The sequence below is a fragment of the Delphinapterus leucas genome, chromosome 5 (genome assembly GCF_059928025.1).
Source record: "Delphinapterus leucas isolate spDelLeu-1000000601 "Yukka" chromosome 5, BTC_Dleu_Yukka2, whole genome shotgun sequence".
Taxonomy (NCBI): Eukaryota; Metazoa; Chordata; class Mammalia; order Artiodactyla; family Monodontidae; genus Delphinapterus; species Delphinapterus leucas.
In genome coordinates, this window is record NC_143133.1 from 123,212,717 (window position 1) to 123,230,596 (window position 17,880).

At 38.9% G+C, this 17,880-nt stretch overlaps 1 protein-coding gene across 1 annotated transcript in view; it reads left to right on the forward strand.

The window, feature by feature from the left end:
• UNC5C (unc-5 netrin receptor C) overlaps window positions 1-17,880 on the forward strand; it is a 162,213-nt gene that overhangs the window by 42,964 nt on the left and 101,369 nt on the right. The window contains exon 4 of the mRNA XM_089911279.1: window positions 2,010-2,113. Within this exon, the coding sequence (XP_089767405.1) occupies window positions 2,010-2,113 (104 nt within the window). The remainder of the gene's footprint in view (window positions 1-2,009; window positions 2,114-17,880) is intronic.

Here is a 17,880-nt window from a genome sequence, read left to right on the forward strand (position 1 = left end):
TTAATACTTGGTGTTTTGCCAAAATTTCATCTTAATGCAGATTAAAAACAAAGAGAAGCTACTATATGAGAAAAGAAAGAGTAGAAGAAGTTTTAATGTTTCTGTTGAAAGGACACAAATCAACCAAAAGAGATGTGAAGGGATGTGTGGGATAGAAAAATATGTATCAAATCAGCAGGTTCTAACGCAGCATCAGTTATTTTGCTGTGAGGCTTTGAGTAACTTGAGAAATGTGTTTCTCATATGTAAAATAAGGACCTGGTTTAGATAACTTTCAAGTTCTAATAACTCTGTGGATTTTAAGTGTTCATTCCTGCAACATACTCAATTTCTTGATAATCAAATTAGAAATGCCCTTCTGACAGAAATTCTGTCACCATTTGTAGAGTCTCTTGTCTTACTTCAGACCCACCTAGATCCAGTTATCTTTTCACAGCCCCTAAGCTCTTGAAGGTTTTCTTCTGCCAAGAAATTCAACCAAATGGCAAATATATGACAATGAATTTTTTTTGTCAGTGCATTTTCCAAGTGGTGCTTTCTAATAGCTCCTTGACATTAGAGGCACACCTCCAGAGTCTTCAGATTTCCACTCATTAGTTCAGTAGGCTGAAATGGTGCTTTTAGATTCTGAAGTCATTGCTGGGGACATGGGATGAAAGGAAAGACGCATTAACTTTTTACTAAAATCGACTGGGTAAAATTCCAATAACTTTTAATGGGAAGGAGCTGAAGAGTACATATATGAAATAATTTTTTTGCTTTGCTTTAAAAAAAATGCTGCTTCAAAGCTCTATGACTGACTCATGTACTTTTTAGCTTTGGCGTTTAAAATGACAAACTGGTTTCTAACATTTTCGTGTCCATCAATAGCAGTTTTTAAAATTGTACTGCATATTGCTGTAGCAACTATAACTATATAAATCAGGGGTCCCCAACCCCTGATCCCGTGGCCTGTTAGGAACCAGGCCGCAGAGCCGGAGGTGGGCAGCGAGTGAGCAAAGCTTCATGCGCGGCTCCATGTCGCTCGCAGTACCGCCTGAACCGTCCCTCCCTCGCCAACCCTCCCCCGACCCTGGTGCGTAGAGAAACTGTCTTCCACGAAACCGGTCCCTGGTGCCCAAAAGGTTGGGGACCACTGATATAAATACATAATTAGATTCTTGGTATATTTGAGCAGAAATGACTGTTTAATCTTCTAATTGCAGAATGGTCACATAATTTAGATATTGAGATATTTCTGGACTCATCCCAATAGTTACTCTTTTCCCTGTCTTGTGTTTGAGACACCTCAAGAAGCTATATTCATTCTTTCAGGACTCCAGCATTCTGTTTTTCACTCTGAACAGAAACTTGCTTTTGAGTTATTTATCAAAAGATCTCAGAGCTATTACACTACAATAGTTATCTATTGGGAAGAAAGAAAAAGTAAGAATATACCTAAGGGACTTCATGAATAAGCATCATGACAATGGGATTCTTTTGATTAAAAATGTGATCAGTGGGCTTCCCTGGTGGCGCAGTGGTTGAGAGTCCGCCTGCCGATGCAGGGGACGCGGGTTCGTGCCCTGGTCCGGGAAGATCCCACATGCCGCGGAGCGGCTGGGCCCGTGAGCCATGGACGCTGAGCCTGTGCGTCTGGAGCCTGTGCTCCGCAATGGGAGAGGCCACAACAGTGAGAGGCCCGCGTACCGCAAAAAAAAAAAAATGTGATCATTATAGTTGATTATTAAGAAATAGTAAGGAAATGCAACGAATGAGTTTCACTAATTGTTAGAATGAGGATCTCCAAAGCATTCCAGTGAAGATTAAAGTAGGAAGAGTTAATAGCCTCCAAGTTTCATAATTTCCAGTACACAGAATATAATCACCCACATTATGGTACAGTACTAACATGATTAAAAAATACAAAGAAACATAAAATAAGAAGCTGCAGAATGTTTATTGTACTTCCAATAAATGAATAAATGTTAATTAGTTTTGTCTTATATTTTATTACTGGTGCTTTCCAGATCTGCGGAAGACATTTGAGCAGGAACCCCTGGGAAAGGAAGTATCCTTGGAACAGGAAGTCTTGCTCCAGTGTCGACCACCAGAAGGGATCCCAGTGGCTGAAGTGAGTAGCAAAAATTCTTCACATTTAGCAGTTGGCACTTAAGTTATTCTAACGGAGGCCTAGTCCATGGCTAATGGTGCAGTGAATTAGGGTATGGCATGATGAATGGTCGGTAATGGAGTCCTAACTGCTTGCTACTGGCAATATAGATTGATTGGAAACTGATTAATGACTTGGAGTCAATTAGAATGCCCCACTGGACAAAGCCACAGGCAGCTTGGTTTAATTTGGTCACTGTCTTTTAAGAAATCAGAAACACTGTTTTATTTTACCTGGCACTAATTATAGAGAAAGGTGGTATGACTTAATAATGTACCATCAATTTTATTATTTTTCTTGATACTATGCAAAAAATGTAAGAAAGGCATGTGTGTGTGTGTGTGTGTGTGTGTGTGAGCCTGTGCACTCCACATATATATTTCCTGCTCTGTGATATATTTATGGACATACCTAAAAGCCATAGCCACACACCATGAATAAAAACATGTATGAGGAATGTCCGTTAGTTTCATCCTGTAAGCTTTCCATTAGCTCTTTATTTTCATTTTCTGTTTTTGGTGAAACAAAGCCTATTGATAGTTAATGAAATATTACAAATCAGATTTATACCATGACTTTTTATTAGCACCAAACAATAAAATGCCCATTTTTCTGTCACAGTCATCCATATCTCCAATGTATCAATGCAAAGGCTCTAAGTGGCACTCTTAATGAAATTTCCTTTTTTCTTTGAAAGAAGAGAGCTGTTTTTTGCCTTGTTCCTGGCACCCCATGGCACTTTAGCACTGTATCAGAGACTTTGTATGATTATTGCTGTTTTATCCAGGCACTCCAAAACCTTATCTTCCAACAATGACACACAATATGATTTATTGTGATTATAAAGTAGGCAGCTCTTCTCTATTCAATATTTCCTTTCACTTAGGACAATAAGTGCATCTGTCTCCTTAACTGTATTTCTAAAATTCTAATGCAAACCTCCACCATTAAACTATCTTGAAGACCAAAACATATCCTGAGTAACATAGGTATCCATAGACTCTTCTTGAGTTGATGTTTCTTAAAGAGAGCAAATCCCTGCAGAGATTTCCAGTGAGGAGATTCTATAACTTCTTCATTTTCTTGGTCTCCTCTGCAAAGTGGTTCACTTTGTCAAGGAGTAAAGATTCAAGAGTGCAAACTAATTGGCTGTGAATTTTATCTGTATCATCACTGGGGAAGAGACCAATTAACACTTGGCAAGCTCAAAAATCATATACCCATTTGACATTCACAGAACTATAATGTGAGTATTTTTCCTTTTTCTGGAAGTCAAGAGAGAGATCAAACACACATGCTTGAGAGCAGGCTAATAAACTCCTGTGTCGATTATTTTCAGCACCCTTAGAATCACCAAGATCAGAAATCTAATGAATACCTTAACGTGACATGTTACAACTGTCATTTGCTCAGGAGGGGCAGATAAATTAAAGAAGAAAGGGATGAAATGTAACGTGGTGAGTTAAGGGATTATAAGATTATTTTAATTTAATGATATATATATTTATCATTTAATATTTTATTTATTTATTTGAGGAATTTAAAAGCATGAAAATAGCATAAAATGGAATATTGATCTTAAAAGGAAACCAGGTAAAACTCTCATGTTTTACTATAAACAAAATCAGTCCTTAAGACATCAGGCCATGCTGACAAGGATTTATGCTTCTTTTGTATGCAAGGCAAATGAATCTGAAAAACTCAGTAAACACTCAACAAATACATAGTTGACTGATTCAATTTATCTTTGTTTAATAAGTATATATCTAGCATCATTGAATAAGTAGTCAAGTTCATTCTTTGCAGAATATCAGGAGACAATAATTTCCTTCCCATAAAAGTCAGTAGGGGGCTTCCCTGGTGGCGCAGTGGTTGAGAGTCCGCCTGCCGAGTCGGGGGACACGGGTTCGTGCCCCAGTCCGGGAAGATCCCACATGCCACGGAGCGGCTGGGCCCGTGAGCCATGGCCGCTGAGCCTGCGCGTCTGGAGCCTGTGCTCCGCAAAGGGAGAGGCCACAGCAGTGAGAGGCCCGCGTACCAAAAAAAAAAAAAAAAGTCAGTAGGTTTCCAAAGAGCTCTACTAATCTTAAGTTACAGAAGCATCACCTTTGGTGCAAATAATGGTACAGGCATATCTGAGGTAATAAATAACATTTAATTTTCTCCCCTATTTTGGCTTTAATTTCTGCTACAGAACGTTAAACTAATTTCCTTACAGAACTCTAGGTTTGAACTCAAGTGTCCCCATTTTTAAGTCTTGGACTTCAAGCAAGGTATTTCAGCCCTCGGTATCTAAGTTTCCTCAATTAAATTACAAAATGGATATAATAATGAACGGTGTCTCTCCAGAATGTAGCTGAAGGTTAAATGAGCTATATGCAAATCACTTAAACCATGTAGAAGCACTCACTAGCATTATTAGTGCTATTATTATATCACCTATTGATTCACAGAAGACTCAGTTCGACCTCTTGAATTCGGAGTGGTCACTGAGCACAGTGCAGCTCTGTTGGGCGCTGTGGGGTATGCAGAGATGAAGCTTCTACCCTATGAAGAATCACAAAGATGCCCTCCTGTGTTTTCTAGCCAGTTACTTTGGTTAGAGTCCATAAATGCTACAAATGAAGATAACGTTTGAGCTTTAAAACCAGGAAATTCCCTTATTGATGTAACATATTTACTTTACAAATGACTTGTTAACGTGAATATCTACAGCAAGTCCTGATGTGCTGCTGTCCTTACTCTGATTTTTCAAGTTGTCTGTTTAGTCATAATGGACCAAGACATTGGACCAGACTTCATATTTTCTCCCAAAGAGGAAATCTGGGCTGGGGCTACTGTTGGTAGCTCTCCTTTTCCAAGCCAAAGGAAAGAGAGGGACAAAGAAAGTGTCAGAGGAGGAAGTGGCCAACCCAGGATTCCTTACATGCTATCTATCCAGGTTGTAGCACTGTTGACTAAGAACTCCTCTCAGTACTCATTGGTTAAGAAAAAAAATATGTCAGCTATTAAGTAGCGGATGCAGAACTATTCAGTATTTAACATCTGGTATGAATGAACCAGTATAACTGCCTGAACATCAGCCCCTAGGTACCCTGATTTTTTACAGCTCCAACTATTATCTGTGTTGAAATATATCTGTTTACTACTGTCCTACCTGATTAGACTGGGATGAAATAAGGAACAAAACGGGATTTTTGTTCATGTTTCTAACACCAGCAGACTGTAGGTTGCATAGTAGATTCTCTAAGTATATTTAACTAAATGAAATAAAGAGTCCCTGTTGGATGTGACACGGAGGCGGCACCTCAGGAAATGGAACTTCTCAGAGAAAAGATGTTTGTCATCTCTGAAGACGCATTCTGAGAGAACTCAGTGAGGGTGGAGTAAGGGAATCTATCGGTCTAGTGCTTCTGACCCACTAGATGGGAATAAAAGGCCATTGAGAGTTACTTTAGTTCAAGGACTGTAGGATAGGTTAATAATAATTATATTTAAATGAAAAGTAGACTAGGTGAAAGAAAGAATAACAAATCCCAGAAATACTCTAAAATGGTATTGCTCAGTATTTTTAATACCTCTTTTGCTAGGATCAAGCCAAAAATATAATGCTTTTCTCCCATGTCTGGGGAGGCAGTTGCCTGCCTTTTGGCAGAAACCCGCCATCTCCCCAAAGAAGCCAGAAGATTAATATGCCCGTGCACGGGTGCTGGGTTGCTCCAGTGGCATAACAGCAGCACTGTATGAAATGAACCCTCTTTGCTCATTTTAGTTTACGCCTGGAAAATGTTGCTGTCATATGGTGAGCCAGAAATATACTCAGAGATGCTTTATTTCATCAGATTATCTCTTTTGGAGAGTACTGGTATCAGAACATCAGTGGATACAAGATTTGTTGGCATGGCAGAAGGAGCAAAGCTGAATTTTTCACTAAAACAAACCTGTGATTTGTTTCACCTTAAACAAGGGGATAATTGCTCCCCTAATTATAATCGAACTATTTCTCATAGGAGTCTAATTGGAGGAACAGGGCACAATATTCAACATATTGACCCAGTTGTGCTTAAAAACCGTCATCTTACTTATCCACATTTGCATCTCTAATTAGCAAGTGGGAAAATATGGGGTGAAGTGCAAAAGAATAGATGATTTTGCTGAATTTAGTCTTGCTAAACAGGAAAGAGACTTTTTTAAAGCAGCATCAGCTTTATCAGGGGAAAAAGCTGCTGGCAGCTGGAGGCGTCACCAGATGTATAGCATCAGGTAGCTCTCCATCTAATTGATTATTAATAGGGCCAATGAACATTTTGTTTCACGAGAGGAGTGCATGTTTTGCTGCCCCTTCCCTCATAACTGGAACTTCGTGTCCACGCATTTCCATGCAGGTGCATTTTCTCCCAAGCTGTGCTTTATATTCCTTGCAGACAAAAAAGGAGAGAGAGAAAAGAAGAGTTTGCATACTAATTTGGAGGGAGACATTGCTTTCAGTGCCCAGTGATATCTGCTGGAATTTTCTCCTAGCATGTGTGTAGCAACAAGAAGGGGTTTTGCTTATGAGATGAGTATCAGCCTTACAAACAGGTTTGCCACAAGTATCAGGTTCCCTGACTGGTAGTCAGTTTGCAAGCTTTGCATTGGTCCAGTCAATATTTGCCAACGTCATCTCTATATTTTGGTCACTTGATATGTTTTTCTGCCAATGTAAATAATATGCCTCTAATAGTTATGCACAGAGAGCACCACAAGCACAGATAACTTTGTGAACCAAGTTAAAAATTATAATAAAATTAAACACAGTAATAATAAACCTCTGATTTATAATAGATTTGTGGCTTGACTTCTGCATATACACAGTGGTTCCTTTGAGCCTACAGTACAAAATCCCATTTTTATTTTTTTTTAATATTTTTTTAATTTTTTTTTTTTTTTTTTTTGCGGTACGCGGGCCTCTCACTGCTGTGGCCTCTCCCGTTGCGGAGCACAGGCTCTGGACGCGCAGGCTCAGCGGCCATGGCTCACGGGCCCAGCCGCTCCGCGGCATGTGGGATCTTCCCGGACCGGGGCACGAACCCGTGTCCCCTGCATCGGCAGGCGGACTCTCAACCACTGTGCCACCAGGGAAGCCCCCCGTTTTTATTTTTAATCACTAATTCATTTATTCAAGGAATATTCATTGTCCACTCACCGTGTGCTCTATACTCTTCTAGTTTAAGGAGATACATGTCAGAGTCCCTAAAGGGTAACAAAACCATAAACAAGAATAGAAATAAAGGAGCAAGATAATTGTCAGATAATTGCAAGTTAAAGGAAGTAAGACAAGGTCATATCTGAGAGGTTGACAGTTGTTGGTGATCAGGAGTCACTTTAAAGTTTAAGGAGAATCTATATCTGAAGAAATAACATTTGAGCTGAGATCTGAATGACAGGAAAGAGCCAGACTTGAAAAGATCTGGGTCAGGAAGCTCCAGGTAGGGGAGCAGAATACCTCAGAATGTGGTTATGGTTTAAAAAGGAGGCCAGTGTCTCTGAGACACAGCGAGCCATCAGGAGGGCAGGAAGCCCTTCAGTCAAAGGGTTAGGATGAGCTTGGGGACTAACACGTGGTAATGGTAAGGGATTTGGAATTGTTTCTGAATATATGCAGAGTCATTGGAGATTTTAAGTAAGGAATTGTCATGACCTGATATATATTTATTTCAAAGATCATTCTTGCTGCTCTAGGGAGTATAGATTTTAGAAGTGTAAAAATGGAAACAGAGACACCATTGAGGAGATGATTTTGCCTTACTTCAAGTAAGAGAAGATAGCTGATGGTCTTAGGGTAGAAGAGAGAGAGAAAAGTGGAGAAATAAAGGATATATTTTAATTCCTGTGAGAACAGAAAGTTCTGAACTTGGATTTTACATCTGATTTTATTAAATGAATAAAATCTAGAAAATATTTGGTCCTTCAGAAGAAAGTGAAATCTTCCATGCTAACGGTCAGCAAACCCAGTAGAGTGAGCTTTTCTTAGATGACCTAAAATCAGTGGTCAGTAGACTTCAACTGTTTTCAGATACATTCTTTCTCTCTCAGTGATGCTTCAGCTACAGGCAGTGACCTCGCCTGAATACATAATCGCAGGGCAGGAGGGTCTTTTATTTCCACAGCCTGTATTTCATGAAAAAAAAGGTTTTTTCTTGGGTAAGTTCTTTGCTTTTGAAATTTCTTTCAATGATTCTTCAAATGCCTAGAGGCACTATTTATTGTAAACTGATTGTGGATGAAAAATGACAGTCATAACAAAAAGAGCAAAAAGCCAGTGTTTTTTAAAGGCGGTCAGACTTAGCAAGAGCCCCAACACCCTTAATTGCTAAATATGAGGAAATGCTGAGAGTTACTTAACCTGAAAGGCAAGTTTATAGTAAAGACCGGTTAGGAACTATCTCAGGACTAATCAATTTATAGTCCTTTTGCCCTGGAAAATTTAGCATTTTAAGGACATTTCAGTGCCATTTTGCTCCCTTGTAAGATATTATCAGATTGAGTCATTCTACTTTGGGCTCTTTTGGTGGTTGTCACTATTAATTCACTTATCAACGTGCTTTCATCTCCTCATAGTTGAATTTAAGGCTTCAGAAATGTTAAGTTTTCAGATTTCAATACAAGTTCATCTCTACAGCGTGGTCTGCACACATTCAACTCTCAAAAGCAATGAACCAGACATATGTGCAATTAAGGAGGTGTTTCCCCAGCAGGAAAACAACATCCCTTTCTTAGAAAATTCCTTCCCTTTGCAGAAGTTGCAACAACTGAGCAAAATGTCACTCCAGTTTCTGTTAGGTTACTAACCACGTCCCTATGCCAGACTTGCAGTGAACCAATCCGAGACGCTGAGGTTTGCAGCTGAGAAGAGTTTCCACACAAGGCAGCCAACTAAGAAGATGGAGAACAAGTCTTAGCTCCGCCTCCCCGAGGTCATAGGGGGTTGGGATGCTTATGGGATAACCAGGGCGGTCTTAGGCTGGGGAAAGCTGATTGGAGGTGGGAAAAGACGAGGAAATGGGTGTACTGCGCAGGCGTATCGCCGTGCGCCGCTGCTGCCTGTTCGCAATGGAGGCGCCCAGCGTGAGCTGAGGGTACGTTTCCAGGCTTCTGAAGTCAACAGGCCACTCATCGCCTGAAAAACTGGCCTCAGGCCCAGCTTTAGGGTCAGAGGTCCCAAGCAGCCTTAGCCGCTCACACTGGTCAGGAGCTGACTTCAAGTTCCTGTGGAACAGCTGGACTGAGTGGAAGCTGGGGAGGTATGTGATTAAAGAGGTGAAAAAAGAACGAAATACTAAAATGGGCTTAATCAGTGAAGGAGTTTACAAGCAGAGGGGTTTGGACAAGCTGTTGCCGTATCTGCGGTTCTGTAAGATAAGCTCAAGAATTTCTATTCGTTATCAGCTTCTGTTAAGTCTGTGGGACATAGTTTCAGTTTTACTTGCTTTTTTTAATCCTTTGGCTGTTTTTTTTGGGGGGGTACAGTTGTCTAAAGATATAATTTCAACTTGCTTGAAGTCCAATTCTTTTTACAGTATAAAAATACAAATACTTTCACAAAGCTACTGAAAGGCACAAAGTATATTGGACAGTGGTCAATGCAGAAGTGAATGAGTGTCTTACTGCTGTTGCCAATCTGAGAAGCAAATAGCTGCATAAACAAAGTAGCCTTCTATTCTTGACAAGAGACAGCATCTAGAACAATGTCTCCACAATGGACCTGGGGTCGGGGAGAGTTTCTTTGTACACTTTTTTTTTTTAATGGCGTTTTGATTCCTGTCTTTTAAGATACTTTTTACTCACAACTTTAATGGGTAAACAACATTCATTTGTATTCTATAATGAAGACTTTCTTGGTTGGTCATATGAAACACCTGTTGTCAGTGTGAGACACCAGCAGAAAATAATTTTGTGATTTCGAACTCTGAAGCAATGGAGCTAAATCCTACCTGGTGAAAGTCTACAGAAGGCTTATTAGCTAGAGGTATCTTTTAGCATTGTGAAGGCTTTACTATTCAAGGTGCGATGCATAGATTATCTGTACTGACTTGACCTGGGAGCTTCTTAGAAAGGTAGAATCTCAAGCCTCATCCAGGGCACTTAATCAGCACATCAGGGCACTTATTTCAGCAAAATTATCAGAACCAGTCTGCAATACGGTGTTCAAACTAGGATGCACATTGGGATCACCTGGGAATCATTAGAAAATACTGATGCTTATATCCCACGCTAAAGATACTGATTTAATAGGTATTTTATGCAGCCTGGGTTATCACTATTTTTAATACGTTTTTAATAGCTCCGCAGGTGATTCTAAAATGCAACAAAGTTTGAGAAACACCGGTCTAAAGGGCAAAGGTTAAAACAAATGAATACAGGAAAAGTTTCAAATTTGTGACTTCTAAACCATCCAGTAAAACTTGGCCGACTCCCAGCTTCTAGCTAATGCTTCTTCTAGAATCTTGGCTTGGCTGAGTGTGCATTTGATAATTGCCCCATAATTGTTTTTCCCATTTATTTGATTAATGTACCTGCATAAAACAATTCTGGGCTGAATCTCCATTCTCTTAGGTGTACACGTGCTTCTCAACTCTGTTGTGTCATTTTCAGCCTCAGTGCTGGGACTTGAGGGACTCCAGTTTGAGTTTAGCAGAGTAACCTTTCTGATTGACATGGATTTTTCTAGCTAATGCTTGCTGCACTCACTTTTCATATCGGGTGGTATGTGGCAATTTCCCTTTGTTAATTAGAACAAATGCACCAATTATGTTAATGTTTCTCCAGATACCAATCAGTTAATAATTAGATGCAACACATCTGTCTTTCACAAGGGAGTAGAATAGAAAACTGCAAGGTGCTTTGCTCTTTATTATTGGCATATATGATTAGATTCCTTAGCCAATCACATGGTTAACAAGTTCATGTATCAAAAGGGCAAAGGGTGACAATAGCTACTTAGGGGTCTGGGCACCTCTCCTTGTTAGCAATTTCCTAACCGAAGTCTGACTATCTCTAAAGGATCTCTGCAAAGAATTTAAGTGGTCTGTCTTTCCTTTTTTTTTTTAAATAAATTTACATTTCCTCTTCAGTAAAATGTAGGTTTGTCATTTACCCTGAACTACAGAAAGAAGCAAGGTCTTAAGAAGTATTTACAGCTCTCAAAAAGAATTCAGCTTAATTGATATGAAAGATCACACTGAAAGAAATCACAAAATTTAACCTATAGGATTATATCAAAGGTATTGTAAACATGTGTAAATCACCATTGGATTTGTAATTTGTTACAGTTTCTGCTTATATGTCTCCCTGTGTCTTAACTTTGGAGCTTTCTGATTAATGGAAAAAAATGGATTTTGCTTCTTTTGTTTTATTGGTATTTGCGGTTCATACTTGGCAGGGGTTTAGAGAGAAGTAGTTGTAGCCAAATTGTTTCATAATGTGAGTAGAGCCTCTACCCTTGTATTGACTCTGGAGAAGAGACTTATGAAACCAACACATTAGCCTTCTTGAAGGTAGTCAAAACATATCCTAACCACTTTTCGGATAAAGCTTTTTGTTTAGTTTAGAATTTAAAGTATATGCACTCTAGCAAATATGGTTTACATTCCTAATGTTCGATAATATTAAACTATATACTTTTGTCATCTAAAAGTAAAACATTATCATTGTTTTTATAATGTCTATGTTATTGTGGTTCCAAACATATTGTCACTGTTGTTCTTTTATAAACAGTTGGCCAGAAAAGAAGAATGAATTTCAGATTATAAATTCTTTTTTCTTACTGTGACACTTAAAGGAATAACTGAGCAGACATTTAATATATTTGGAAATAGTTGTGCTTGCTAATACTAGTGCCAGACATTTCTAGAAAGCCCCTAATACATGAATCATCCTGTGATATGTTCCTTTTGCCCAGGGAGTTAGAAGGGATGAGGCAGCAAGGAATTGGATGTGGTTGTTGATTTATTTTTATTACATCATGCTGTCCCAAATATTTGTCTTTTATTTTTCAATAGTAAAACATGAACAGAGTTAGGTTTTAAACAATTTTAGTAGTAAGCCATGAAATAAATTCTGGATATAAGTAATTTTTGGAAAATAATTGTCTTGTGTAAATGGGTCCCCCACTTTACATACTCTTAACATTGGAAGTTTTGGAATCTGTTTTAGGTAGCCTAGTTTTATGATGTTTAATCAGAAAGAGAGGAGGAAAGTGAATAAAAGTGAGAAAGTGAGTATAGGAAGTCAAGATTAAATGGGATTATTTACCCCATCTGGAATGTTAATCCACTTTTCTCTGTGTTTGCTGATGATATAAATCAAAAATTAAATTTAAAATGAACAATAAAGTATTCAGGGAAAAGATAATAGAAATTTTGAAACATGAATGTTGTTGAATGCTCAAGGAGCTGCTCAGAAGAGATCATGCAAGCCTGAGCCATTGAAAAATGATCTCCATGTTTTCCTGCAAAACTTCTCTTCCCCTGACAGCCCTTATGTAGCCAATAGTTCTGAATTTTATAAAATATCAGTAACAATAAAACTATAAAACCATGCATGTAAGAGCCATAAAAAAAGTGGATCCTTAAATCACACCACACACAGGGTGGGATGGCAGTTTTACACACCTTTTCTGGGCACACACAACATGGGGTCAGTATACTCTAGTCCTAAAACTTATCATGAAATTGGGACTCACTCATCTTCATTAATAAAGTCATATTGGGCACAACGTTGTAAATCAACTATACTCCAATAAAAATTTTTAAAAAATCATATTGGGGTTTTCAGAACTCTGTGCCAGGCTGAAGGCGTCAATAGGACTGAAAGACCTAACTGTGGGAGGGATTTCTAAACAGTTTATCCTCTTTCTGTCCTTAACAATATAAGAGCTGGGAAGCAGTCCTCTTATAGGATGGCTAGAAATATGACATCTCTTCTGGTACATACACTAGGAGGGATTGAGCTTGTAAGTAGGGAGAAACTTTCCTCACCAGGAGAGTTTTTTTTTTTTTTTTTTTTTTCCCGGTACGCGGGCCTCTCACTGTTGTGGCCTCTCCCGTTGCGGAGCACAGGCTCCAGATGTGCAGGCTCCGAACGCGCAGGCTCAGCGGCCATGGCTTACGGGCCCAGCCGCTCCGTGGCGTGTGGGATCTTCCCCGACCGGGGCACGAACCCACGTCCCCTGCATCGGCAGGCAGACTCTTAACCACTGTGCCACCAGGGATGCCCCACCAGGAGAGTTTTATGAATGAAGTCTCATAAACCCACACCAGTAGTCCTATGTAGTGGAAAATTGAAAGATTTCTCCCAGTTTTTTTTTTTCCTGATTGGTATTATGAATATAGAGGTATGCACTTCTTAATAAAGACTGAGGAGCACTGAATCATCAACATTTAACATACATTTCATGCAGATATACATTTACATATACATACATTTATACATACATTTCATGCAGATATACATTTACATATACATACATTTATACATACATTTCATGCAGATATACATTTACATATACATACATTTATACATACATTTCATGGGATAAACTTAGGGAAGAGGCAATTAAATTAAGTTTGTTGACTGTCTCCTAATTCTAAGTGCTTTACCTTCCATATTAAATCCTCCTACAACCTTGGGAGGGATGATCTCTCCCTTTGCACAGGTGAGGATTGTGATTCTAGGAACTTAGAGCCTACAAGGCTGCAGACTCAGCAAGTGGGGGAGCCAGAATACAGAGCCAAGTCTAGCCAACTCCAAAGCCCATGTTTTTCCCTGCAACAAAAAATGTTTTATTGACTGTATGTTTTTGAAATTTAGTTCATTAAAATGACACCAATTGTGTGTAGCCTTATTTGATCAGTTTTCATAAATTAAATCATATGATATCCAAAGATATCTTTGGGGAAAAGTTCTTTATTTTAAAAGTGTGATATCATCTCATCGATTTTCCCAAAGTGGAGTACTCACATTTATTTGAATTGTTACTATTTACACACAGTTATTAAAATAATTAGAATTTTACAATGTAAAAGAGAAATTAAACTCAACTTCAGGTCCGTTAATAAAGAATATCTCAGTGATTTTTAAACATATTTGATGTTCAAGAATTTTTCCAAAATATTTTTCTAAAATGAAATTAATTGGTATGTACTGTAGGTTCACAGGTCACTTTTTTTTTGTCTATCACAGTACTGCTCTTAGTTTTGTGATAAATAGTACTAAGGAAAAATAGTACTTCTTAGTACATAGAAGTCATCTGAATATTTCAGCTTCTAGAAATCAAAATATACATATATAGCTAAGAATTAATGGAATCCAGCATTGTAATTGTCTAAACCTTCAGAAGTCATAATTATCAAACATTTTGCCTAATTTCTGGCACCTGCAGTAGTGCTTGGTGCATAGATATTCATAGAGTAAACTAATTTTGCGTAGATCCTACTGACTTATTTTCCTGTGCAATCATGTCTTTGTTTCTTCTCTTTGAGTGTGGCAACATATCTCAGCTGTGGGAATGCTTATTAATTGCTTACGGTAATAGTTTTTATTTTCCATATGGATAAAGTTCACTCATTCATGCCTCTGTTTATATATTCATCCATCCTTTCAACACACTTCATCACGAAGGCTTTATTTCTGCTTCTCAAACAACAGGTTTTGCAAGTGCTCTTACCTGTACCTGGAACATTCTGGCTGAGGATTGGCTCTTCCTAGGTATTCATGTCCTAGTGTGTAGTCACCTCTTCAGAGAAGCCATGCCTGTTATCTAAAGCAGGGGTCAGCAAACCACAGTCTACAGGCCAAATATGGCCCACCTCCTATTTTTGTAAGCAAATATTTATTGGAATACAGCCATGCTCATTCATTTACATATTGTCTGTGGTTTTTGTTCAGAGACCATGTGGCCCCCAAAGCCTAAAATATTAAATATATAGTCCTTTACAGAAAAAGTTTTCTGACTCCTGATCTAAAGCACTCTATAATGCTGATTTATTTTTTTCTAGACCGTAGGACCACTGAAATTATCCAGTATGTTTATTTGTTTATACATTGGTTTTTTTCTCTTGAGAATCACTTTGAGAACAGTCTTTGTTTGGTTTATTTATGCATCCCAGGTACCAGAAATAGTGAGGCCACGTTGTAGATGTTCAACAAATATGCGTTAGATAAATAATACATTTTTGAACATCTCTGCTAGGGCATTATGCTTGATTCTGTGCATACAAAATATATTGTTCAAAATGTATCATATTGTATGTATCATATATACATATACAAGGTATATATTATAAATACATATTTTAAATATAATATACATATATGTAAAATCATGCTCTCAAGAGCTTTTATGGTAGGAGTCCACAAACTCTACGTAAATTATTACAGTACAATATGATAAGTGGTTAGAAGAGAGTGCTAGAGCTGCTCGTAAAAGGAAAACACTGACTCTGCTGGGGAGCAGCTACAAATACAGATTGTCATTAGAGAGGTTTGACTGCACAGAGACCATAATAAATCAGTTGCTTGCAGACTCATATCAAAACCCTGTCACTGGGTGGCAAGTGAAAACAAGCTCAGGGCTCCCACTGATTCTGCATTATGTTGAGTTGTATAATTATTTCATTATATATTACAATGTAATAGTAATAAAGTGTACAATAAATGTGCTTGAATCATCCTGAAACCTTCCCGACCCTGCCGTCCGTGGAAAAACTGTCTTCCACGAAACCAGTCCCTGGTGCCAAAACGTTGGGGACCGCTGGTCTGTAGGGTTCTGCTAAGTTCCAGTAGAATCTATAACTTAATGGAATGATTTTGAAGAGAGCTGTGAGGATTACTAGAAGCTTTGAGTTTAGAAATGGGAGGATAATGACTGAATTAAGAAGACCAAGTTTACAGGAAAAAGACCAGTGTGAGGAGATACTGAGATCAATTCAGTTTACTGCCTGAGGCTTTTCACATTTGTTGAGCGTTCAGATGGAATTATCTAGAAGGTAATTGGAAATGTGAATGTAGTTTAACAAAACTTGGGACTGAAGTTAATGGTTTTGGGTTAGAAGCCATGAGAGGGAATCACTCAGCCAGTGCATAGAGGCTGGTTGTTTGAAAACCTGGCTGTACTTTATTATCACCTGCGGAGCTTTAAAAACACTGATGCCTGGGCCCTTTGTCAGCCCAATTAAATCAGACCCTCTGCAGGTGGGCCCAAGCATGGGCAGGTCTTCACAGCTCCCCATGTGATTCTGGGGATTCTCAACAAAGTTGAGAACCACTACTATAAAATTAAACGGAGAGAAAATCAAAGAGAGATCCCTGGGGAGGACTGTGTGAAAATGGTGGATGAAATGAAGGGACCAGTGAAAGAGGTTTGAGAAAAAACAGATACGTGGCAAGAACACAGCAGAGGGAGAGAAAATGCTCTTGGACTGGGCAGTTGGGGAGGTCTCTGGTCACCTCTGAAAGTGCAGTTTTGAGTGGCGAGTGTGAATCCAGGCAGCAGAGTGAATGGGCAAGGGAATAGCTGGAGGCTGAATGTTCTGCTCTTTCAAGCAGTTCAGCCACTAAGGGAAGGAGAATGCGGAAGCATAAATGAGAAGGGGTGGGCTTGTTGTGGGTAGTTTTGTTGGTGGTTTGTTTTGGGGCTGGAGGAGATGTATGTGTTTCTGGGTGACTTGACAGAAGAAAAGAAGGGCTTTGAGAGGAGTTTGTGTCTTTTTTTTTTTTTTTTTGCGGTACGCGGGCCTCTCACTGCTGTGGCCTCTCCCGTTGCGGAGCGCAGGCTCCGGACGCGCTGGCTCAGCGGCCATGGCTCACGGGCCCAGCCGCCCCGCGGCACGCAGGATCCTCCCAGACCAGGGCAGGAACCCGTGTCCCCTGCATCGGCAGGCGGACTCCCAACCACTGCGCCACCAGGGAAACCCCGAGTTTGTTTCTTTTAAGCACATACATTATCTGCTGTGATTAAGGAAGATCACAGCAATATTGAGTAATTCATTGATGACCTAGGGCCTGAAAAAGCCTAAGAGGCGGAGGAAGTGACTAGTGAGTGCAAATCTGAATGCAGGATTCAGCAAGGCGGAGCTGAATCTTTTTCCTCTTTGCTGACACTTTTCAGCTAGGTTAAGATGATCTTGTTTACATTTGTCTTTCCTTGACTGAATGTTAACAAGGTCTCACAATGTGAAGATCTGTATCACATTGCTCAGCATCCTTGCCATGTACCATGTTGCCTAAGAAAATAACATACCAGAGAGTATTAAGTTAGATTTAATGTAGGTGAATCTGGATATGTGCAAATAGAAGGTGTCTTTAGGACAATTCAGTGGAATGCTGTTAGGTAAAAAAATATGACCATTAAAAATACTTTAAAATATTTTGCATTAGGTATTATTGTTCCCTGTTTACTAAGCTTAAACCTTAATTTATGAAAGTCATTAAAATTAGTAAAGACACTAAAAGTTAAGTTATAACTTAATTTTAACTGAAGTAGATTATTTATTCTGTAGAAGAAGAATATTAATACCAGCTTAAAGTTGTATAGCAGTAAGCTTCATATATATTATGTTTTTTATATCTCACAGGACCTTTATAAAGGAGTCAGGACAGATATTAATATGTCGAGATAGAAAAATAAGATTAATGATGTTAAGTGACTTGCCTAAAAATAAGATTAATGATGTTAAGTGACTTGCCTA